Source organism: Cucumis melo, chromosome 7, assembly GCF_025177605.1.
Source record: "Cucumis melo cultivar AY chromosome 7, USDA_Cmelo_AY_1.0, whole genome shotgun sequence".
In the NCBI taxonomy this organism is placed as follows: Eukaryota; Viridiplantae; Streptophyta; class Magnoliopsida; order Cucurbitales; family Cucurbitaceae; genus Cucumis; species Cucumis melo.
Genome location: NC_066863.1, coordinates 29127208 through 29151666, shown reverse-complemented (window position 1 = coordinate 29151666; position 24459 = coordinate 29127208). Strand labels below are relative to the sequence as shown.

Genomic DNA, 24459 nt, shown 5'->3' with positions numbered 1-24459 from the left:
AATACTTAAATGACACGTTGAAGTTTAACTATATGATTTAGGGTTTAGGGTTTATGATTAAAACATAATATATAAATAAATAAAATAACAAAAGCATAAGTTTTTTTTTTAGGTAAGAAAAGATAAATTTTAACAAATTAAATATTCGAAAAGAAAATTATTTTGAATAATTTTGTGAAAGATTTCAATCATATACAAAATTTAAGAAATGGGTATGTGAAAAAGGAAAAATTTGTTGTTATTTTGGGACAAAGAAGAAGAATTTTGGTGGGAATGAGTGCTAGTATTGTGGTCGCTGAAGCTGTGTGGAAGCGGATCGAGTCCACTCGATTAGGTTCTTTCTTTCTTTCTACTTAGCTTGTTTTTTTTCTTCTTTTTTTTCTCGAATTTTCCTTTTCAAAAAGCTCATAATTTCCTCCTTTTTTGTATCACAATCTTTACTGAAAGAAGTTGAAACCGATTTTCGTAGTGACTGATGATCAGCTTTCAATGTGAGTATAATCGATTCTTTCCATTTCCACAACTTTTTCTTCATCTTCTTATGTATGTAATGTTTTTGCAACCTTGATGTTGCCTCAGCTTGCATTTCTTGTTTGGAAAGAACTTCGAGCGAGCTACTCGAATTGTTGATCAAAGAGGGGTCAAGAAAATTTCAGGCCACCCAAGCAGACGGTCTATCTTTCAGGTCAATTTCTATTATTTGTTATTATTATTATTATTATTATCTTGTGGTTGAAAAATTCAAATTGATTTTAGGTTTGGCAAAATGTAAGTGTTCTGTTTAAAGTCTCATGATATGGAATGGCACGGAGAATTAAACAATGTTTCTTCTCCATCTCTCTAGATATATAGGAAGATTTACCCCTGGGGTTAAGAATCTTTCCTACACTAATATGCTCTTCATCTGGGAATTCTAAAACTAGCGCGAAACTAAATGTTAGGAGGGATAGGAGTTGGTTGCTTTGATTCCATGTAATATGTACCACTAGACCTAAGAAATGAATCTTAAGCATATGAATATACGATTAAATATTGTAACCTATCTGCTCGAGCTTTTGGAGTTGGTCTTGCTTTAATATGGTATAAGAGTTGCTCTTGTCAATATGAAAATTTTTCTGTGTTTCATATTAAAAAAAAAAAAAAAAAGGCATCTATTCAGCTCATAACAAGATTGCTCCAAGTGGAATCCACATCATGACTCAAGTCTGACCCATCACACAAATCAACCTTAGCCAAACCAAGAGCTAATATTTTCCCTTTAACATAAATGGATCAGTTTTGAGAAAACCAACCACTTATAATGGAGGGATGCTCTAACCGCCATTAGTTGACCTTCAAGTTAATAAGAACCAATGTAAATAATAAAGAACTTAAAAGAAGATGAGTTCAAGTCATGGTAATCGTTTACCTTAGATTTGGTATCTTATGATTTTTCTTAGCAATCAAATGTTCTTGGATCAAACAATTGTCCTATGAGATTATTCGAAATGCGCAAGTTAATTTGAATACCGACAAATATTAATAACAACAAAAAAAAATTGTTGATGTGCACTTTATTTTCCTCTTGGGCGTAAGAAATCCCTTTTTCTATTTGAATTTCTATAATATATTTTCCTCTCTAATTAATATTGATAGTCTCTTGTTCGGTTTTTTTTTTTTTTTTTTTTTTTTGCTAATTTCCAAGCTCGCATTGAAGGGCAGCGTTGGGAATGAATACAAAAGATTAAGTATACAATAATCTAAATCATTTGGCTCATTGGTTGTTTAATACTCATGGTGATAGATTATCGTATATTTATTCCTTCATACTTTTTCTTAACAAAACTTTCTCGAAATAAAAAGTTTTTCGTTGCTGGACTGAAGAAAATGGAAATCCTTAATTTAGAATATGTAACAGCTTAAGCACTTCTAAACTCGAGGATAGTTTGGAAGATGAGTTCGGTTTTCTTACAATGTTAGGTTGTGGGAGAATCTCGAAGGAAAGAGGAGTATTTCTGTTTCCCAGAAAACTTTTGTGCCTGTTATTCCTTCTTCTATGACATTGTGAACAGAGGAGAACAACTTTGTGTAAGCACCAGTTTTTATTAATATGTAATGACAATGAGTTAAAGCTTGATGAAAACCTTAATCCTTACACTTCTCAACCGTCTTTATTTTCTGCTTCTTTCTTTTATTTCTTTGGTAGTGCAAGCATCAATTAGCTGCAAGGCTTGCTGCTTCAGTGGGGGCTTGCATTGAAGTTAAAGTATCTGATGAAGAGCTGGCAATATTGTTGTCCAATCTCTAATAGCCTGTAATGATTTTATCTAAGCCAACACTCTCAGTGCTCGAAGTTTGAGAGGTAATCAAACCACATAATTGTATGAATAGCGACCTTTTTCCTGTTGTACTCAAGTAGCTTTTATACTCAATATTAGATATTGAGCTCATGTGAAACTTGCACTATGACCATCATAACATACTAGGTTTCACAGGTGAGCTGGTAATTCTAATTTGTTTGTCACTCACCAGTTACTGATATGTTCCGTTTTACGAGTAAATGAAGACAAACCAGCACAGCAGTATTTTGAAATCAAACGCCTATCTTCCTCTCCCATCCTACCATTTTGTTCCTTAGTTTCCCATCACGATAATTTCTCAGTTAAAATATTAGTTTGGTCCTTATATTTTTTGTTCCATTTTATTTTAGTCTGAACTTTTAAGAAATCTTAAATTTGGTCCCATGCTTTCAATAAATCTTAACTTTAGTTTTATATTTTTAATTAATTTTAAATTTAGCCCTTCAAAATTAGTTTCTATCGAAATAGATTAAATAACGATAATAATTTTCATGCAAAGAAAGGACATAGTGTGAATATATTCTCTCAGTTTTTAAAGGTAAAGGGAATGGTAATATAGACTAACCTAAAAATACAAAAAACAAAATAGTACTTTAACATAATTCTCTCTTCTGGATGCTGAATATTTGACTGTAGGCAATAAACATGTAGTAGAGAATTTTAAGTGGCACTTGTAAAAGAACTACATCAAACCCTTTGAGGTTGCATCTTCAATTTTTGAAGGGCAGATGTAAATTTTTACTGATGTACACCACGAAATGTAGATTTTTTGGGATGAGTTTTCTAAGACTAGTTTTGGCAAAGAAATTGATATTTTTTTTTTTTTTAGTTTAATCTGTCAAACTTCGTAGTTCTAAGAAATGAATATCTTCTACGATGCAATGTTGCTTGGTTAATAAGAGATGGGGAAGGCCATTTCATTGCTCCATTCGTGAAATATTTGATTATAATGATCCAAGAGACAATGAGTATTACATCTGTGGTTCGAATTCTTATCTGTTAAACTTTTAGAAGTCTATCTATTTCGATATACTTCATATATCATAGGTTTTGTATTTCTGGTATAAGTTCTTGCTTTTGTTCATGTGTAGTAGGCTTCTTCTTTTTGTAGACACCCTATATTTTTTTCATTTCTTTTGACAATTGACAGCCTAGTTATTTCATTTCATTTCATTTCTTTTGACAGCCTAGTTACCTTGTAGAAATGTCACATATAATGTTGTGAATATTATAGTTTTTAATGATTGTGTTGCTTTTGTGTAAGGTATATCATGGATGTATGTATCCTATTACCAAGCTTGCATATTAAGCTTTAATGATAGAGGGATATCGACCCATGTATGTCAATTATTATTCTAGAATTCAGGCAGTGATATCCTGATGGCTATTTTTCTCATGCAAACATTTATAGTTATCAAGATTAACAATACACTTCAAATATATATTATCAGTAATGTCCTTTTCTTTAAAGTATTAAGAGTTGAATTATTGTGACAGTATTTCTGGTATGATAAGACAGATATGTGTTAAAATGATGAATGAAATGTATGAATGAATTTGATTTGATATATGTTGGATTTGGAATATGTAATTATGGGGATGCTAGTGCTTTGTATTAATAATCATATTTATGTCAAAATCAGAAGTATGCCATAGGAAAATACGATCTCTTATGAACTGCTAATCTCAGTGTTTAGTTACCTTTTTTGAGGTCTATCATTACTAAATTTGCAAATGGTCCTTTTTATTTTTGTGTTCCATTTCACCTTTCATTCTAATGAAGAACGTTTGATTTGATATATGTTGTGTTGGACGAAAGTCTTCGAGAAGAGGCAGCTTCACTCTGAGTTGTATGCTATTTAGGTTGTTGGTGTCCCTTATTGCTTTCTAGCCTAAGATACGCCAAACATGTTGTTAACTATTTGAATTCAAATCGATTGACTTGTTCATGGACAGGAACATCGAAAGTGTAATTGGGGCAGTTGGTGCTCGTTAGCAAAGGCTCTTGAAATACAATGATTTCTTTTTTCAAAAGATAATTTAACAATCGTAGGTGGAGGATTAAACTATTAACTTTTAGGATTTAATTGATGTATTTTCTACTTGATTATGCTCAGATTGACTAGTATTATCTAGGTTTAGACCTTTCGTTGAACACAAGTATCATCGAAATAGTATGAATGGAATGAGCCCTAAATACCGGGTTATCAAAATAAAAACAAAAGAAAAAGATAAAACACACATACATCCAAATGAATTTCTATATTCGAAGCGTTGTATGGATGGACTAATTAAGGAAAAAAAATGGACCTTTTTAAACATTTATGGTGAGTAGGTATGATACACCAAACTTATAAGATAAAACAAAATAGTATACTATCAAACCATTAAAAGTTATACTCAACTCAAGGTAGGAATTGACTCATCCCAAACAAAATGGTATACAATTAACAAATTTCTTTCTTTTTCAAATCTCTTAATTTGTGGTGTTTATGTGATTGAAAGATCGAACATAGATACACCTAATAGTATATAAAATGTAGTAAAGTATAAGTTAGATAAAGAAATGATAAAAACAAAAGAATTTGGAAGAGAAATAGAAGAAATTGCATTTATTGGGAGTAGGGTAAGGTAAGGTGTGAGACACCCACTTTTGAAAGCTGAAAATTAAATAAACAAATATGGTGACCAATACCATATTTATACAAATTAAAAAATGCAATGTAATGCATTGGTAACAACATAGCTTCATAAATGTGCATCGTTTTTTAGGTGATGAAAGTCCCACTCCCACGCACACACACCACCTTGGAAGCTTCCTTTTGCCGACATTTCCCCCTATACAAACTTTAGAGACACACACCCTTTTTTTAGGGCTCTCCTTCCCCTCCCTAACACTCTCTTTTAATTATTTAGCCTTTTCTCTTTTTTGGGTTTTCTTCTCTTACATTTATTTAACAAAAGAAGAAATTAGGATTTAGGGTTCTTTTTACGTTTTTCTATAATATTAAATACGGTAAAATTCGATACCTCGAACATACTTCACTCCCTTTACCAAGATGTTACAAGTTTAAATCGTTGAATTCGTTCGAATCATGGAATTAGTATTTGTTTCTTTTTGGACTATCAGTGATTCACATCATACTTAAATAAAAGTTTAACACGATCCTTTTAAATTTGACACGATTGTTTTTGTTTAATATTGAACGTTAACAAAAGCTATAGAATTAAAAATACTTTCAAGAGATCTATAAGGATTTAGGATATATGGGAAATGTTTTTCGAAGAATTATTATAAATGACAAAAATGTCAAAAATATTTACAAAATATAGCAGAATTTCGTATTTTATTTATGTATTAAAACATTACGTGAATGTTAACTATATGATAAATATACTTTTGGAACTTTTATATTTAGATATATTTTCGAAAAGACAAAAAAAAGCTTCTCGGTGAAGTGATTGATAAATAGAAATGGTCCCTCTTTTTTAATATTAATGATCTTTTCATTATTGGAATTAATTTGGTGGAAGTCATAAATAAACCTATGCAAAGTCACATCCATTGATCTATCCTATACTTTTTAGTTTTTTAGACCATTCAATTTCATTGCCAAAATATAAAATAATTGCCAACAACTTTTTAATTTAGATGTTTTATGAGGAAAGAAAGATCTTTTCTCTTATTATTTTGTATGAAGTGTTGAAATAATGAGATCATAGTAGATTAAGAAATATTATGTCAAAGATATAAATTATACTATGTATGGAGAATGATTTCTAGGTTAGAGATTTCCCAAAAAAAAAAAATTTAAAAATCATTTATAATGACTATGAGGAAAAATATTAAAAATTTCAAAATATTTTATATTATCATATCTACACCCTCATATAATATTTATTTATCATTATTTTGGTTGAAATACATGAGTTTAAATTTTATTATATTTTAGTCAATGTATTTTTAATGTCTATATTTTAAGTATTTTTCTTTTCTTTTATTGAAAATTGGTTAAATAATAATAAAAATATCAAGGTAAGAAAAAGACAAAAATAAGAATATGTTTCCAAAATATTTTGAAGAGGGAAGACTTTTTTTTTTCTAAATAAATAAAAATAAACTAAATTAGGAATTGAATGTTTGGAAGTACTTTGATTAAATTTAAATAAAACCTTATACATAAATCAAAATATTATTTTTAACCTTTAATTTATTTATTATCTTTACCTAAGTTGATTGAATATTCATTATAACCAAAGTGAGTATAATTTTGTGTTAAAAGAAAAAAAAAAGTTATTTACAAGATACATTTGATAATTAACATAGGAACATGAGTGTATCAAAATTTGGAGGACATGGTAAGGTTTTCATTGATATCTAAACATTGGCACGATGAAAGAAACAACATTTCCATTATTTTGTGTGAAGTTAGATATATGTTGAAATCATTGTTGACACATTTATGATATGATTTGAGAAAAGCAATAGTTTGAATGAGAGATATTATTAGAATGGTGTGAATAAGCTATTATGAATACGTAGATCCTAATATTTTACAGGTAATCCTAATGTATTTAGGAGAAGAAGAAAGAAGAAAGGAAAGTATAAACTTTAAACTCGTGCAACCTGCAATGATGGTGGTTAAACATTTGCAAAGAGCTTTTTGGAAGAACGAGCCAAATTTCATTCCCATGTGATTGATTGTTTAAGTATTGTTTACCGAATCAAATTCATTTGACTCCTTCTAGTAGACATGTAAAGAAGTTGTATTTTGTGAGGATTGTTGTGGTTAAACGACGAGACGAGCGTTGATAAGCTTAAAATGAAAAATGGGTTCTAGATTTGTTTCTTTCTTTAAAAAGAAAACATTGAATGAGGGGGTAGTTTGAAGGAGAAGTTTACAGCTTTACACAACAAAAGTAGGTGTAAAGAGTTAAAAAGAAGAAAAAGGTGAGAAACACTGACATTCCAAACACTAACAAAGCATCTTGAACATTAGAAGGTCAAATACAAGGAGCATCAAATTAACAGACTTTGCCTCTTTAAAGCTGCCTCACTCTGCTCCCCACCTTAACAAATCATTACAATAATAACACCCAGAAAAAAGAAAAGAAAGAAAAAGAAAAAGAAAAAAAAGAGCTCTCAGAAATGTTAATAAAAACACAGAATGGCCCTCCACCTTCTTCTTCATGACCTTTTCCAACAAGTCTCTGTCAATGCCATTCAATATCTTGACATTGTGATATACAATACATACTCTTTTACAGCCAGAACTGTCTTCAATTCCACCAGAATAATTCTACTTTTCACTTTTCACTAATGAAGCAAGGCTACCAACTAATAATCATGAATAGAAGTAATGGGACTTGGTTGATCGATCGTTACCATTCGATCTTAACCGTGTAAGTGGATGTTTCCTAAACATTACCACCATCAATGGTATTTCATTTAAGAAAGAAAAATTAGTAAAGATTAAAGAAGGGTAAAGGTTGTTCTGTCTTACATAGCCTTCACCTCCTTCTTCCTAACTTGCATCGAATGTGAACCGAAAAAAATGGACCTCCATTCGCTCCATCCCTAACTGGAAACCCGAGCTCCAACTCCATAGTTGGATTCTGCTACTGAGTATAAAGATTCATTCAGGCTTGTTTGAAGCCTGAGAATATTTATCTCTATTTACAGATTAACAGAGGCATTACATGACCATTGTAATTATCTATAGAACTCCCTACTCTATAAGCTTCCTAAAATTAAGAAATCACCTTTGAGTATAAACAACTGTTCTAAATGCATCCTCCTCGCGGTTAGAAATCTGATTTCCATGTCATGTTATCCATACAGTCATCGTCGGGCTTTTCCAATGCAGCAACTTTAGCTCTGTATGCCGCTAACGCAATTGCACTTTTTGCCCTTTCATCCTGAGGGAGCTCACTTGTTTCACTTATTGAACATGATCTCAAATCAGCTGGGGGAATGAAACAGTCCATTGATAGGCCAGGGACATTGAACGCAACCTCTTCAATGGTCCACGCTTCTTCCATCTTTGTTTTGGTATGACTCATGGCCATTTCACCAAATCTGAAGAGTGTGACCACAGAACGGCCAGAGTGTGCGATCATGATACCTTCAACAGGCCTGTAATCGTCGAGGAATGAATTGATTGTGGTTTCCCAGTAAACTGCATCTCCACCGTTGGATTGAATTCGGGTTAGATGAGAATCTTCCATGTACACCAACAATCCTGTTTTCTGGCTGAAGTAGCCAAACAACACATGCCTTATGATCTCTGCCGGTCCTTCACTTCTCGACTTCAGTGTTTGAGGATCAGCACAAAGCTTAAGGATGAAGCAATCCTCACCATTGATTTTCTTCTCTCCTATGCATCTTGCATCAGCAAACATTCTCACTATCGTTCTAGGATCGAGACCCTTCAAAGACATAAATATGTAAGCAAAATGAAATGTGATCATGTCTCAAAGAAGAATGGAAATTTTGATACACCAAAATCTTACCTGAAGTGCACGACGCAAAGGTCGAACCGGCCCTTTTGCAGTGTGAGCACCAAGCCAGGGCGTATGCCTCCAAACGAGCTTTCCATTGCACCCAGCATGAACTTTACTGCCTCCAACTGCAAGCTCAACATACCACATATCTGGATTCATCTGCCAGAGCACAAAGCCACCAGACTCGGCTCGAGTGGATGGATTTCTGCTCTTCATCACCTTTGTTGCAGTTTCAAACTCAGCAGCTACCATCCTAAGCTTCCCCATTGCATATGCATTTCTGATGGAGTTTTGAAGCTTCTGCCCACCAGATGCCGCTGTGTATTGTTGCAATATGTATTGAGCTGATGAAGTTTCCTGAAAATTATAACAAAACCGCAAAAGATCAGCCCACTTAACTGCCTTTAGTTCTCTAAGTACAAACTCAGTAAAATTCCATAAGCAAAAGAGAACTTATAAGCTCCAATCCCAATTTTACTGAACCCAATTCCTGTTCGAATAAACAGAAGCAGATCTCAAGGTTAATTCAACTAGAACCATCTGGAACACAAGTTAAAGGTCTGTTCCATTTCTCATTGCAAGCCAATAGCCCATGCCATTTAACTTCAAAAAGAGATAAGAGGGTCACCTAGCAAATATTTCATTGAAGCATAAGGAAGGAAAAAATTAATAAATGTGCCAGACAAATTAAAGTCAGAAAGAAAAAATTTAGTATCCATTGAAGGTGTACTTTGCACAAAAACTCCAAACAGAAAAGAAAACAGAAAAAACAAGAAGGTTTCAGAATAACGCAAGTGAGAAATGAAGAGGAAGAGAGAGAGACTGACAATGGGGGTATCTTTTATACTGAGGTGGGGCAGAGGATCGGAGGTGCTAACATGCACAGGAGCAAGAGGAGCACCCATAACACCAAGCAAAAGCCTCAAATCAGACCTCTTCGACGCCACAGAAGAAGCAATAGAAGGAGTTCGAGAGAGTTGGCCTTTCATCCACTGCCCTAACCCCGAGCTAATCCTCTTCGAATCGCCGATTTCACAGCCGTCCGGATCAGGACCTTCCACCAGCGGTGTAAGAGCCTCCCCAACAGGCCGGAAACTACCGGATCGCGCAATGAACTGCTGTGGAATCCCAGCATGAGCAACGTACTGATTCTTCTTTCTACGCAACAAAATGGAGAAAGGGGAAGCAGTCCTTGCCGGACTTTTAGCACGAGAACGCGAGGGAGACAACCCACGAATAACCTCCTCTTTCAGAGCAGAGAAGAAGCTGGGTTTCTTCTCCATTGAAGAGAAGGGAAAGGAAATGTAAAGGAATTAGAAAAACCCAGAACTTAAAAAAAACACACACACACACACACACAAAAATCGGAAATGGGTTTGAAGAATATGAAGTCAAAAGTGTGAAAAAGATACACAATGTGAAGAAGAAGAAGAAGAAGAAGAAGACTAATGGGTACTACACTGAAGAACAACAACAACACCAACAAGAATTAACCAAAATGCAAAAGAGAGAGAGAGAGAGAGAGAGAAAATGAAGGGTTTAAAGTGTAAGAAATGGTGGATGGCAGAGCTTTAGCTTTCATAGCATGAGAGAGAGAAAATGGAGTGTGGTTTTAGAGAGAGAGAGAGAGAGAGAGAGAGAAAGGAAAGTGAATTGTTTTCTTTCTTTCTGCCATTGTAGCAGAGCAAGCAGTGGAAAAAGAAATACAAATACCTTTTTCTTTTTTCTTTTTCCTTTTTTCTTTTATTTCCTTTTTCTTTTTTGGTAAGATATTCAATAACAAATTCTTTGTCCCATATAACTTTCATTACCATATTGGAAACACAAATCGTAAATAAATAAATAACACTCACTTTGACCACGTTTCCTTCTTCCACAATTTATTTTTTACAATTTTTAAAATAAATATTTTACTTCGATAAATAGTACAAATTAAAAAACGGACCCTAAGAGCTAAACTTATAATTTAACCACCCACGATCTCACATGAATGAAAGTGAAAGTGTAACACAATAGTTCAGTATACGATAAATCCAACATCCTTACACCATACTCTTTTCTTATTTATTTATTGCCACCAGCTAGTCAATTTTGATTATTACTTTTTAGAAAAACATAGGCATCATAGTAACCATTTTGAACTTTGAATTTACAAGATTTAAAAGGACTCTACCTTAATAGTTATGTTTTGCTTTTATTGGTTTGTAAAGTCTTGATAATGACCTTCTCTGAGTCTAAATCTTACATCATCTTATTCTTTGATTATTACTCATATAATCAAAGTAATGATAAATATTATTTTTTAAACTTTATTAACAAACTCTCACAAATATTAATCAATCATTATAATTGGTCTTATTGTTTACATTTAGAAGTCCTCAAATTTTTAGTGATATTTAAACAAACAATTTTCAATTTAGCTGATAAATAAGAAGAAACGATTAAATTTACGACTAATTTATGCAAAATTATAAATACGCATTTGTGTAATGAGAGTTGTTTTTCCCTACGTGGCCATTATATGGTCAATTTTCATAATAAAATGAATGAAAGATTATGATTCATGTTATTTCATGCTATTAAACATTATCATATTTTTGGAAGAGATAAGGTTATACTTTCTAGAATAGGTTCACTTTTTAGGAACAAGAATAAAAGAATAATGAGAATCATTATATTTATTAGTGTTTCCCACAAGTTATGAATTAATAATTATTTACTATTGCCTTTTCTTTCTTTCTTTCTTTCTTTCTTTAGGAATTGAATTTTATTTGTTTATTTATTTATTTTTATAAAAAGTGGGAATTCGAACCTTAGTATATGTCTTAATTTATTACCCGATGCTATCTTGAATTTAAGTAGGTTAAGAATGAAAAAGAATAATATTAATTTTAATACGTCACAAATAATTTTCATTTGAAGGAAAAAAATGTTCGTTTTTTTATAAAAACAACTATTTGACAGAGGTTCAAATAAATGAAAATTTTATAGACCGATTTGAAAAACTTGATCAACTCAATCCGACTTATATCATTTGGGTTGGATTAGGTTCAAATAAATGAAAAGTTTATGGATTCGGTTTGATTCATGAATTCATCTGAAAAACTAAAATCAAATTGAATTTATTATTATTTTTAAAATATATAATTTGTTAGCAATTATGATATTAAATATTTATATATTTATTTTAATTTTATGATAGTTTGGACAATTTATTCATCAACAAATCATATAAATTGAAATTGAGTAGTTAATCTTAATTAAATAATAAAATTATTTAACTATAATATTTTTACTCTTTATAATAATTAGACTCAAAGTATTCACGTAGATAAAACAATATAAAAAGAATCTACAATAAAATTTAAACATGACATTTGAAGTTTACTAATAATGAACTAGATGTTGATAGGAGTCCATCAAACAGTAGAATCCATCGCCAACGGGAGATCATTAAATTATGAAGGTCTTCAAGCGAGGTTTGAGAAATCGTCGATATTCTTTAAACACTTAATTATTGTGGAGGTTAGAAAAGGAAAAGTAGCAAGTGAAGTGAAGGTGGGAAGGAAGAGAGTGGGAGTGAAAAAGGGAAAGAACGAGGGAATGGAGTCCACCACTCACACACTCAAAGATGCCATATTGAGTGGCCTACACAAACACACAATGTACGTACGGAACCCTAACCCCCAAATGCCCAAAGCACTTTCCCATGTGACACCACACTCTCCATCATTATTTATTCTTACTCTCTAATCCCATACTTAATTACCATTACTACATAATTCCAACCTTCTTTTTCTTTTTATTATTATTATTATTATTATTATTATTATTTGTTTTACCTCACATGATTTTATTTTTATAATATATTTTAAAAAGCCTTATAGTGAATTTCATGTTGCATTTGGGGTAATAAAAGTAATTATATATATATATTAAAAAGAAAAAAGTTATTTGAATTAAAAAGTGAGATTGGGTTAATAATATATTAAGCCGCGTTCGCTCATCCTTATATAGTCAAAACAAACAAACAAACAAACAAACGCGTTTTGTTTTTAGCTTTTTGGTGGAATCTTATAACTAAAAAGTGCTTCCCCCAATATATACATATATATTTGTTTTTTCCCAATAAAGTTGCTCCTTCCTTATCCCTTTTTTCTTTTTCTTTAATTAATATAACCCTAATAAAATCTTCCCCATATATATATATATCTAATTTCATTTTCAATTTTAGATTTTAGGTTGTTGAGTGGTTTATGTAAGTTTTTTAAAAATCTTATTCTTGCAATACATTACATTGTGTATAGATATTCACGTATGGTTTTTTAGTTTTTAAAAACCAATTTTATATAATTGGGAAATTTTGATTTTTGTTTTTGTCATTTAGTTGAGTGGAATTATATATATATATATATATATATATATATATATATATATATATAAGTTTGTGGGGTTTTTTTTTTTTTTTCTTTTTCCTCTCAATAGTCAAATGAAAATTAAAGCATTTGTTTGAAACAACAGCAGATGTTTTTATTAATTATTACCACAAATCACGTGTTCCAATGGCTTTAAAAATAATTGTTTCATTCCATTACCTTTCAATAGAGAGAGAAAAAAAAAAGACAAAACTAAATCAATTCATAATTGTATGATCATAATCTAATACTTAGGTTTCAAATTTATAATTGGCAGTTAATTATTTTATTTTAAAAAGTTTTATATTCTTGTAATTAAAAAGTTAGTATTTTGATTTTCGCAAGTTTAAGTACTCGTGTGTAAATCGAAGGGATGTTTTGAACAACAAGAGATGAAAAGATTGATAAAGAGAAGTAGTCTCAAAATTTAAAAGAGACTAAACGGGGGAGTCTCGAGTTTATGGATGCCTAAACTCTTCATTAAGAAGTTTGTTGTTTAGTAGTCATGATAGTTGAGTTCTATCAAATAAATACTACTATGGAGTCGGTTAATTTTTGCTAGGGGTTCTTTTCCTCGAACATATGTCCCCAAACATAAGCGTGTGGTTACACTTAACTCTGTTACCAATTTTTGTGTGTTTTTTGTAACATTGCGGTTGACTTGTGTAGTTATTGATTCGATCTACCTAAATATCAAGAGCGTAGGAGAATACACACCTCAAATGAGAAATGTCAATATCTCGGGGTTTAGGTCAATTAACCAGGCCAATTAGTATATATATATATATATCAATTGAGAAATAAAAGAGTTAAGGTCAAACTAACACCCTACAACTTAGAGTGCTGAAAGTGTCACTGACACCTCAATTATCCTACGCAATCATAGACATGGTGTTACAAGACAAACTTATAATTAAATAGTCTCACTCGTCCAGCCTCAAAATGAAGGATAAATAATCTCAAAAGGAGTAAACTTAGTACATACTATTATTATTATTATTAAGCATCAAAGTTGAGTATTAAGTACAAGGATCTCTTATTAAAGTCAACTTAGATCACATGATCGAGACTCGATCACAAGATAGAAGCAATCTAGAGGGCAAGACTACCTGCAAACGTAGCTCAAAGTAAACAAAATTTAAGCGTCAACCCGTAACAACACAACTTTGCATTCTTAAAAAGAAAAAAAATAAATAAAAGAAAGACACATTTTGAGAGAAATATGTGGGTTATTATTTTTTAAAACCAAGGTCATATCAAAATCATATTGCATCACCATATCTGTATGATAGGATTTGTGTTTCTTTTGAATATTGACATCTCATATGTTAAAAACTCAATAATGCATTATTTCAATACTTATATTCTTCCCTTTTTATTCTATCACATTATTATTTCTTGGTACTATTATTATTATGGTTCAAAATTAATTATAATGTCTTTTTGAACCCCATCATCCATACAAAATATATCTTAATCCTTAATTATATATGCAGTGATCTAATATTCAAAATTCCCATCAGAGTCTCAATCTAATTACCTTTTTAACCCATCAACCAAAATATAATTATAATAATTAGTGGACCATTATAGTGTCATTTAGACACAATTATCTATTCCCAATTCTCATTAAGAACCTTAATTCAATATGTAAAAGAGAAAAGAACAATAATTGGAAACAGCTGGTTTCAATACAATTCCAAAATTCAAGAAAAATCATTTTTCAAAAGAGATAAAATTCATCTTAAAAGTAAATTTGCCTTATTGGTAAAATAATTACTTTTTTTTAAATAATATTCAACTTTGTCCATTATTATTCTTGCAAGTAGATTATTATTCTTGCAACTAGTCATCTACCATATAAGATCCATTTTGTTACATTTTTTTACGATATTATAAAAGAGTGTGCAATATAGATCATAGAACTCATCTAACATAAAAATTAAATTTTTAACTAAGAGATGAATGATTCAAATGTTGGTTGAATTGAATATATTTGAACTTAAAGAAGAAAAAAAAAAGACCTTCTTTGTTTGCCCCCACCACCAACCTTCATTTTTGGTGTTCTTCAAAGCACGTGCATTGTTAATTTATCGATGGCAAAAAAGTATAAATTATTGGAGATAGAGGGAGAGGGAGAGTTATAAGAAAATTTTTTGGTCACCATGCATGGTGGGACATCATTTGTCTCTTGTTTGGTTTGACTTTGACCAAAATATATAATTTTATAAAAAATCATCTTATTGTGTTATTATTATTATATGGTACAACTTTGGAAGAGGTTGAGAGTTCTAAATTCAACACACTTGGGGGAATATATATATATATATATATTATTACAACAAATTTGACTTTAATTGCCATTTAAATTTTGAAATCTCATTTATAGTCTAAACTTTTTATATATTATAAAATAAAAGGAGTTGGTTTGAAAAACTTCCGTTGATCTTGGAGAATAGTGCAAAATCTGGGCCGTCGATGCCAAGTTAATTTGGTGCCTATAACGGTCAGTAATTTAAATATCCCCTTCCCCCTCTCCTTTTTTTCAAGATTGACTTGCCTACTTGAATTAAACCCTCAAGCATTGACTTTTTCCTTTTGCGACACGTGTTTACTTATTCTCGGTAGTCCTTGGGTTATTTTTCCTGTGAGTTTTAGGTCTTGACTCGAGCAACCCTTAACTTGTATTTATAAAGATTGGTCATGTGAGTTTTGGGTCTTAACTAGAGTGATTTTTAATTGGTTTTTGACATATTGAGGGTAAACCTATAACGACGAGGAAGTGGGTCCCGATGATTGTTCTTAAGACCTTTGTCTTTGATCGGGTGGCCACAATTTGGGTAATCGAATGTTCAAAATTTAGATTTTATATATCTATTTTAGTTTGCTTAACATTTACATGAGTTTGTTATGTTTTAAGGATGAAAAAAAACCTAAGCATTTTTTATGTTCAAAATTTTGAGAAATGAAAGGCATAGTGTAGGCTTTTTCCTTTCATTTTTTTTTCTTCTAGTCTTCTAGTCTTTAATTTCAAGAAAAGCCTAACAATCTCAAGGGAAAGTGTTTTTTTTAAAAAAAAAGAAAAATTAAATCATAAGACTTCATATGTATGTCTTTTCTACCCTCTTTTGGTTAAAAAAGTAGTACTAATTTGGAAAAGCATATTTATATGGTTTTCAAAGTTTAATCCATCATGTTAGCCTATAAACAGAAAAGCACTGCCTTTAAATTTTCTCCTATTTTCTTTTCGAAGGTTTAAATATTTTTAAAAGCAATGAACCGTAAAGTTAACATAACTTACCGATAATGGAAATGTATTATCTTTTTATAAAAAATGTTTAAATCTTCGTTTTTTTATACATCGAAAAGAAATAAGTAAATGATATAAATGTAAAATGTATTTTTTTTTTCAAAAGATAAAGTTGTAGTATTTAACGTGGATGCATAATATTAGAGATTAGAGGGAGAAATATATTATGTGTTAATGAAAAAATGATGAAGATATAATAAATAAATTAACCTAAAGTTGGTGTTTTCTTTTCTTCTACATAGTGTGAACATTGTGAAATTTTTGATGGGTACAAAAAGCAAGCTTTAAATGACAGTGTCCTTTTTAAAAAAAGGTTCAAATAATAATGGAATTAAATAAGATGAAAGTGAACACTTTTTTTTTAGTTTCCACTTGGGATTTAAATGTGCATTTATAAATATTCTAAAAGTGCTTCCTTTTTTGCTATGCCCATTTTCAAAAATTGCTGAAAGCAAGTGTTTTTACACTTTATAGTGGGAAAATAATGCTTCATAAGTCTACTTAGTTGGCTAAACCAACCCAATTAGAAGAATTATGTATACATGTAGGGTTGATGCCTAACCTTTTAAGTGTCATCGAAAATTCATTTGTATATTAGGAGATAGATCACTTACGAAACAAAAAGAATAACATAATGGTATTGTGCTTTTGAGTTTAGTTTTTTAGTGTATGGATCAAAGTAAGCTTTTTTTTAGAAAGAAGAACTTATTTAATATGAACTTATTTAATATTTAGTATGTATATTACGAGGATTGAATGACCCAATTTTTTTCACTTACCCTTCATGCCACCTTGAAAACGAGACGATATTCCAGATTTTACCCTCTAATTTAACTCTTGTTTGACCATTTTGTATCTCCAAAATTACCCATAACTCTAATTTAACTCTTTTCTTTTTTAGAGTGAACTTTGCTATGGCAATTCAATGGCTTTTAAACTAACAATGAAATTAATCATCAAACATTGGAAGGAGAATCGGACCATTCCATTCCCTTTAAATAAGATAATAATGAGTGCTTTATGTTTATGGAAAGCAATACTAATAAAAGACCTTAATTTAATAATCTTTAAACTTTTAAGGCCATAGATGAATGCGGAAATGGGCTCGGGAATGGGGTTCTCATCGTACAGCCCATAATTAGTTTTAAGAAACTCAGCCCAAACTTAGGCCCATCATAAGATCCCTCATTTTGCATCCAAAATAAGTCGTAGAATCGATTATTATTATTATCTTGTGTTCTTTGAACTCTAAAAATGCAAAACAAACAAATGATGTTATTTTAAGCAAAGATAAAAGAGAACTACAATGACAACCTAACGTCCTCGTCGCAAGAAACAAAGACAGAACTATCTAAAAAAACACGTTTCCAAATCAATGAACCATCATAAAATAACTTCTTTGTTCTCCAACAAAAGACAGAGACAAAAACATGAGATATTAACAGATTAGTTAAAGAAAAATGTAAAGAAATTGAAGATTCACCAGTAGGTTAATAAAATTACAAAACTAAAATGTTTGAAACTTTTAGGCATAGTTTTACCCACAGAATAACCACGTCGATATTTGTGCTATCCATGTGCTACTCCACCCCCTCTGTACTTGAGGTTGTCTCCAATTATCTTTTGTATTTTGTGTCTTCAAACCTTACCTGTGATTGTGACAACTGACAACTCCAACCATGCAACCATGCTCTTATAACTCCCTCCCATCCATGAATAATTAAATTTTAACCATAAAGACAAAATGAACCTAATTCAATTGACATATGATATAGAATCCATTGAGTAAACATAATGGGAGAGGCAGTATATGTACATTGTTTGTGGTGCCTTAATCCAAGTGCCCACTCCAAAATCAGCCCTCACACTCACCAACCCACCAAAATACAGCTGTTTCCTTTGTCCTCAACCCACAATTTTAGTTCCAAAAAACCTAATAAACAACAAACTTATTCTTACTCTAATAAATACCTCCCAATCCTCAATCTCTCAGTGCATTGTGATATACATTCCCAGGTTTTCTTTTCACTGATATCCCCAAACTAACACTTGTTAGCAATATGAAAAAGCTTTTCTTTTTCACATTTTTGCTTTGCTTTCTTCTCTTCACATCTTCCTTCATAGACACTGTCAATGCCAAGCCTGGTAAGTCGTAGTAAGTCATGTCACATGTGTTACTGTGATCCTCCTCCTCTTCTTCCATGTCGATAATAATGTGTAATAGTTTTGATATCTAAATAATAACCTTTGATATATTTTTTGTGTTTTTATGAATGTGTGTGAAGTGTTTTGCGACAAGAAATGCAAGAAGAGATGCTCAAGGGCAGGAGTGAAGGATAGATGCATGAAGTATTGTGGGATTTGCTGTGGGTATTGTAAGTGTGTTCCTTCTGGAACTTATGGGAACAAACATGAGTGCCCTTGTTATAGGGACATGAGAAGTTCTAAGGGTAGGCCCAAGTGCCCTTGAGATGTCAAATGCCTCCTCAACAACTATGCAATGTAATCGTTTTCTAAAAATTTGATACACTAAATGTTGAGTGGTTAAGTTGAGCGTTGTTTGTAAGTTTGCATGAGTTCATAGATAATGTTCTTCTAAACTTTATGGACGAGTCAAGAGATGTGTTTATCAATAAAAATAATCTCTATCTTTAATGTGAGATGTTGAGATTTAAACAAGTAATCTTTTTTCATTAAATTAGAAAAAGATCTGTCCCTATATACAACCTATTCTTTCCTAAAATTTTGATTTAGATTCGGTTTTGATATGTAAATTATCTAAATTTTAAATAAATAAATAAGAAATTATAAATTAAACGAGAGCACATCTTCAAATTATAAGAAAATGATATAAAATATTTAAAAAATATAGATATTTGTTAGTCTATAAAACCTATAGATATTTTGTAAAGGAATTCTTCCATTTTGTCAAAATAAGTTTAAAAAATTAAGCTCAAAACATATATATTTATGTCAATGAATTGCAAATTATTCTAAAGGTACTAAATTTTTTGTAAACGATCACTCTTTTAGTTCTTCGATTAAACAACAATTTATCAATGACTTTGATTTTGTTATTTGATAGTTTTAAGTGATTGAAAAAAGAAAAAAGAAAAAGTAAAACTCAATTTGGTCTTCTTTCTCACGCGCGCGACCCAACCCCCTACCACCGCCCCTTACGTCTTGGGCCCTCAGCCACCGGTTTCTTTCACCGTCGCTGCCGGAGCTTCGCCGCTCTTCCGCCAGTTAGTGAAGCCCAGTAGTTCGCCGCGCTAGTTCTGTTGCCTAGCCCCAGCGGTGCGAGTTTCAGCCCCTGCTCGTTGAGAACGCCCAGCCGCCGTGCACTTCCATCCGACCGCCGCCCAGCATCCGTTTGCTGGTTGGTCATCGTTGAATCCCTGAGTTCGTCGGTTCTCGCTATCCTTCGTCGGAATCTGGTAAGATTTGGCTATTTTGGTTAAATTCTTGGTTGGTCTTGAACACCCATGGTTTGGGTTTAAAATCGTTTTTCTCTTGGCATTGGAAGGTTAAATCAGAAGAAAGTAAGCGGCTGTCCAGCGGGTTTAGTGTTGTGGAGCGACTTTTGGGTAAGCTTTATGGAGTTGTGAGATGAATTATGGATTAGTAGTTTTTTGGTAAAGACTAATATTACATTGTGTTATGCTTAGGTTGGATCTTGATTAATTGCTTGGATTAAAATTTGTGATCAAATTCGAGGTAAGTAATTCTATTACTAGAACGGCCTTTGAGCTAAGCAACATAGACCGTATGAATACTGTTTAACATTGTTTGGGTGTTACTGAGAAGCACGATATGGACGTACATAGAGAAGTATGTTATTTTCTGATATGTTTTTGTAAATTGAGAAGCCTGATATATTATGATGTAATGTTTGTGAGACTAAAAATACATATGTATGGGCAACTAAGAAATCCTAATCTAGAGAACATAAGATTACAATAAAGGACAACTATAAATAATAATAATATAATATTATAACAGAAAACTCCAATCTTTGATTTTGCAGATAAAGCAAGAATGAGAATAGTAGGTCTTACTGGTGGGATTTCATCGGGGAAGAGCACTGTGTCCAACCTCTTCAAGGCCCATGACATTCCTATAGTTGATGCTGACCTCATAGCTCGTGTATGTTCGTCTCCTTCTTTCATGTGTAATATACAACAAAATGGAAAGGATTTCTGGATTTCACCATTCTTTATACCCTCATAGCTCATGTAAGTCAGCAATATAATAGATCTTGAATGAAATTTGAAATTGACGATGCCAGGGTAGTCGAACTAATTAGAATGTTACTAATGTGTTGTGCCTTCACAATTTTTTGATAGTTACTATAGCCTGCTTTTTACTATTTGAACGCTTGCAGGATGTGGTAGAGAAAGGAACTGGTGGCTGGAAAAAGGTTGTTTCAGCTTTCGGGGAGGACATTTTACTATCTAATGGTGAAATTGATAGGCGAAAACTGGGCCAGATTGTTTTTGCTGATCCTGCAAAGCGGAAACTTTTAAATCAGTAAGAAAAGCAAGTTTTAGATTTCTTGGCCTTAAGCTGTATATGGCTGTGCCATTATTATTTTTTTGCTTGTTTCTCTAGTTCTTCTTAGAGACGTGTTTAACTTTACTGTCTCGTTATCCTTTCATTTTATGTTATATTTGCATTATCCTTGTGGTGTTGATTTCCTTGTGAACTTCTGTTGATTTCCATTCAGTGTATTACAGCTGAGCACTGTCTCTGTTTCTCTATTCTTGTTGGGATTGCTGATTTTCAGGAGAAGAATCGTAACAGTATGCTCATGGTTTCCTGTAAACAAAAAAATTCTTGGACATTGGTGCAGAGGACTGTTCACTCTATGCTTTTTTTTTTTTTTTTTTGGATTAAGATTACTTGTATTTCTCTTTAATTTTGATTGACAACACACACGCACAGACTTATGTGTGCACAACTAGAAACAACCTAGAAGTCATGAGACAGTCAATCTAAATTGACGAGAAATATAGGAATATGTCAAAAAATTTATGAAGAGCACTTAAATTTGAAGTTGTATTCTGTTGAAGATGGCACAAAGTTGACGAAAGGTTGTAATTCAATTCATCTAAGAAAATGTTGGAGTTACTTCCTTTTGTAGGATCTAAACAAAGGCCCTGTTGCACTTGACTGTAGGATTCTAGCTTTGTGGTCCTTGAAGCACCATCCGGATGGCCATTAGGATTCCATGTTAAACCTTGTTTGGAGCTAACCAAGCTAGAGCATAACATTGACCGATAAAATTTCAAACCAAACTCCAAGTCAATATTCAACCCACTTTTCTATAGATCAAGGAGGCCTCTTCACAAGTCAATATTCCAAGCTTTGGTGTTTTTTCTCGGGGACTTTGAACAGATAAGTCAATTTAGAGTTGGAGGGACAAAAACTTGATCTTCCTGTTGTCCAACTTGATACCAACAACTGATCAAGACCCTTAGCATTATTCAGTCTCCCTTCCTTGCTTTTGGCCTGTATTTATGTGTGCCCTTCTTTTTTTCTTTTTCTTTTTTCTTTTCCCTCCTGCTTCTTCTTTTGTGCTTTCTCACTTTTTAACAAAAGCAGCTTTCTTATCATTAAAAAGAATCATTTTAACCATCTAAAATGCTCCTCATGGATTTTTAGATGCTATCCTACATATGCTGTCGTATGGCTTCTAGCTAACAGAGGTTTTGTGGAATTGAGATCAATCTCATCAAAGACTTCTAGGGTGATTTGGAAAGATCATTGCCCGAACAAAAATAAAAAACTTTCTTGGTGAGCTTAGTTTGGGTGTTGTTAATGGAGCCAACCGATTACTACATAGAACTTCATGTATGCATTTGTCTGCTTGGTACATTATGTGCAATTCAATTACTACATACCTGATCATCTTTTTATGCATTGTGCTTTTGCATCTCAATTTTGGTTCACTCTTTTGCATGTTTTTGGTTGGTTTGTGTTATTTCGTACTTCTATCTATGACCTCCTTGCTTCTGTTTTGGTGGGACACCCCTTCCAGTTTGAAGAAGTCTCTTTTGTGGGCTCTTGTTCGTGCCTTCTTCTGGCATCTTTGGGAAGAATGAAACAACAGCATTTACAGGGATGCATTCTCTTCTTTTGAGTGTTTTATGGATACGGTTCTTTAATTTTTCTACTATTTCGGTGTGAAAAATGAACACCCTTTTACACTTCATATCCTATCTCTTAAATTTTCAGTTAAACTTTTCTTTCTTGTAACTCATCAATTAGGTATTTGGAGTTCTTTTTTTTTTTTGTGCTTTCTTCATTGATCATGAAATCGTTTCTTCTGTAGAAAAAATGATGAATACATAAATTTGGTATATGGATATATTATACTCATGACCGTATGTATCTGTTTAATTTTAAGAACACTAAATATTGATTTATTATTGACCTAATTTGAATAAATTGTCTTCTTATAGATTATTAGCTCCGTACATATCCTCTGGAATCTTATGGAAGATTGTGAAGCTATGGATTAAAGGTTACAAGGTTATAGTACTTGATATCCCTTTATTATTTGAAGCCAAGATGGATAGATGGACAAAACCAACAATTGTTGTATGGGTGGATTCTGAAACACAGCTTCAACGACTTGTTGCTAGGGATGGACAGAGTCACGACGATGCTCGGAACAGAATAAATGCTCAAATGGCATTGGATCTTAAAAGGGATAAAGCAGACATTGTGATCGACAACACTGGATCTCTTGATGACTTGAACCAACGGTTTCAAGAAGTGTTATCCGAGGTGACAAAACCCTTGTCCTGGACCGAGTTTATGCTTTCCAGACAAGGAGTATTGACAACTCTGGTCGTTGTCATCATCAGTGCTATCACTTGCAAAAAAATTTACAACGGTGGAGTTTAGGCATTTTCATGGCCATCTCTCGACCTTACCCTTATTTTCGAAAAAAAAATTGTCTTCCATTGCAATACGATAATATTGCATGATCTGTGTTGTTGATCTCCATCATAGAATAAAGTACTGGGAAAAGTTCATGTATTGCTATAGTATGTTGGAAAACTTTCATGTTTCCTTTGAGTGAATTGTTAATAGTTATCTTAGATCAATCAAATTTTTTTCTCCCTACATTTCAACCGTTTGGTGCTCATGACAATGCCTTATAATATATATAATTTTGTCTTGTGCTGTGCATATCATGGTGGAGAGTTGGTATTTTAAAATCACATTTTTATTTTCTTATAATAATTTATGTGGGTAGTTAGGAACTTAGGATTCACGATACGATTTATGTTATTTTTAAATCATGTGGATTGCCCACAATATTTACCTAAAGAAACAGAACTTGAATATCTGATCTACGGTTTTTTTGACCAAAAAATAATGGTGTAGTGATTCAACTCTAAGTCATGAAAATCCTGGATTTAAAAGTGAATCTAGGTCGATTGAGTAGAATCAATGTGAACTTTTGGTGTCAATTTCTCAATCCATCCCGTATTTTAACTTCCAATTAATTTGTTATTATGTTATATCAACTTTGAAGTATAAGAGTTGATCCCTCATCTAGATGTATCAATAATTTGAAGGCCAATCTTTTTTAATTTTATTGAAGAATCATTATTTTGATATTTAGAGAGAGAGAGAGAACTGAGAGAGAGAGAGAACTGAGAGAGAGAGAGAGAACTTAAAGGACCACAGCATAAAATGCCAACAACATATTGGGACAGATTATTGACAAAGATGATGTTGAAACTTTGTGTTTTAGTTTTATAATAACCAAATTGGATGCCCATCTTTCCATGCCTACATGTTTTAATTTGGTGAAAAATGCATTCTTGGACAAAATAATTTAATATATTTTTAGTATATGAATGGACCATCGAAC

At 32.1% G+C, this 24459-nt stretch overlaps 3 protein-coding genes and 1 long non-coding RNA gene across 4 annotated transcripts; 3 read left to right on the top strand and 1 right to left on the bottom strand.

The window, feature by feature from the left end:
- Positions 1-116: 116 nt before the first annotated feature.
- On the top strand, positions 117-2577 carry LOC103494794 (uncharacterized). Its single transcript, XM_008456154.3, has 5 exons — positions 117-334; positions 470-491; positions 580-685; positions 1960-2067; positions 2186-2577. Exons 1-5 carry the CDS (start codon positions 274-276, stop codon positions 2285-2287), a joined length of 399 nt encoding a protein of 132 aa, XP_008454376.1. The 5' UTR covers positions 117-273; the 3' UTR covers positions 2288-2577.
- Positions 2578-7306: 4729 nt separating this feature from the next.
- Positions 7307-10534, bottom strand: LOC103494793 (uncharacterized). Its single transcript, XM_008456153.2, has 3 exons — positions 9671-10534; positions 8853-9200; positions 7307-8768 (listed from the first exon to the last, which is right to left on the bottom strand). Exons 1-3 carry the CDS (start codon positions 10124-10126, stop codon positions 8145-8147), a joined length of 1428 nt encoding a protein of 475 aa, XP_008454375.1. The 5' UTR covers positions 10127-10534; the 3' UTR covers positions 7307-8144.
- A 7888-nt stretch (positions 10535-18422) lies between these two features.
- On the top strand, positions 18423-19247 carry LOC127150200 (uncharacterized). Its single transcript, XR_007822320.1, has 2 exons — positions 18423-18713; positions 18854-19247. It is a non-coding gene; the product is annotated as an uncharacterized LOC127150200 (long non-coding RNA).
- Positions 19248-19583: 336 nt separating this feature from the next.
- LOC103494792 (dephospho-CoA kinase) lies at positions 19584-23702 on the top strand. Its single transcript, XM_008456151.3, has 6 exons — positions 19584-20005; positions 20095-20155; positions 20237-20285; positions 20596-20714; positions 20953-21098; positions 23033-23702. The coding sequence occupies exons 4-6, from the start codon at positions 20607-20609 to the stop codon at positions 23478-23480; spliced, it is 702 nt and encodes a 233-aa protein (XP_008454373.2). The 5' UTR covers positions 19584-20005; positions 20095-20155; positions 20237-20285; positions 20596-20606; the 3' UTR covers positions 23481-23702.
- The last annotated feature ends 757 nt before the right edge of the window (positions 23703-24459 follow it).

Bases quoted from the DNA above. Each gene is read 5' to 3' on its own strand.
- LOC103494794 (XM_008456154.3), top strand. From the start codon at position 274: ATGAGTGCTAGTATTGTGGTCGCTGAAGCTGTGTGGAAGCGGATCGAG. The intron at 492-579 runs GTGAGTATAATC...ATGTTGCCTCAG, and splicing joins ACTGATGATCAGCTTTCAAT to CTTGCATTTCTTGTTTGGAA. The intron at 2,068-2,185 runs GTAAGCACCAGT...TTTCTTTGGTAG, and splicing joins ACAGAGGAGAACAACTTTGT to TGCAAGCATCAATTAGCTGC.
- LOC103494793 (XM_008456153.2), bottom strand. From the start codon at position 10,126: ATGGAGAAGAAACCCAGCTTCTTCTCTGCTCTGAAAGAGGAGGTTATT. The intron at 9,201-9,670 runs GTCAGTCTCTCT...TATAATTTTCAG, and splicing joins GTATAAAAGATACCCCCATT to GAAACTTCATCAGCTCAATA. The intron at 8,769-8,852 runs GTAAGATTTTGG...ATGTCTTTGAAG, and splicing joins CTTTGCGTCGTGCACTTCAG to GGTCTCGATCCTAGAACGAT.
- LOC103494792 (XM_008456151.3), top strand. From the start codon at position 20,607: ATGAGAATAGTAGGTCTTACTGGTGGGATTTCATCGGGGAAGAGCACT. The intron at 20,715-20,952 runs GTATGTTCGTCT...GAACGCTTGCAG, and splicing joins ATGCTGACCTCATAGCTCGT to GATGTGGTAGAGAAAGGAAC. The intron at 21,099-23,032 runs GTAAGAAAAGCA...GTCTTCTTATAG, and splicing joins AAGCGGAAACTTTTAAATCA to ATTATTAGCTCCGTACATAT.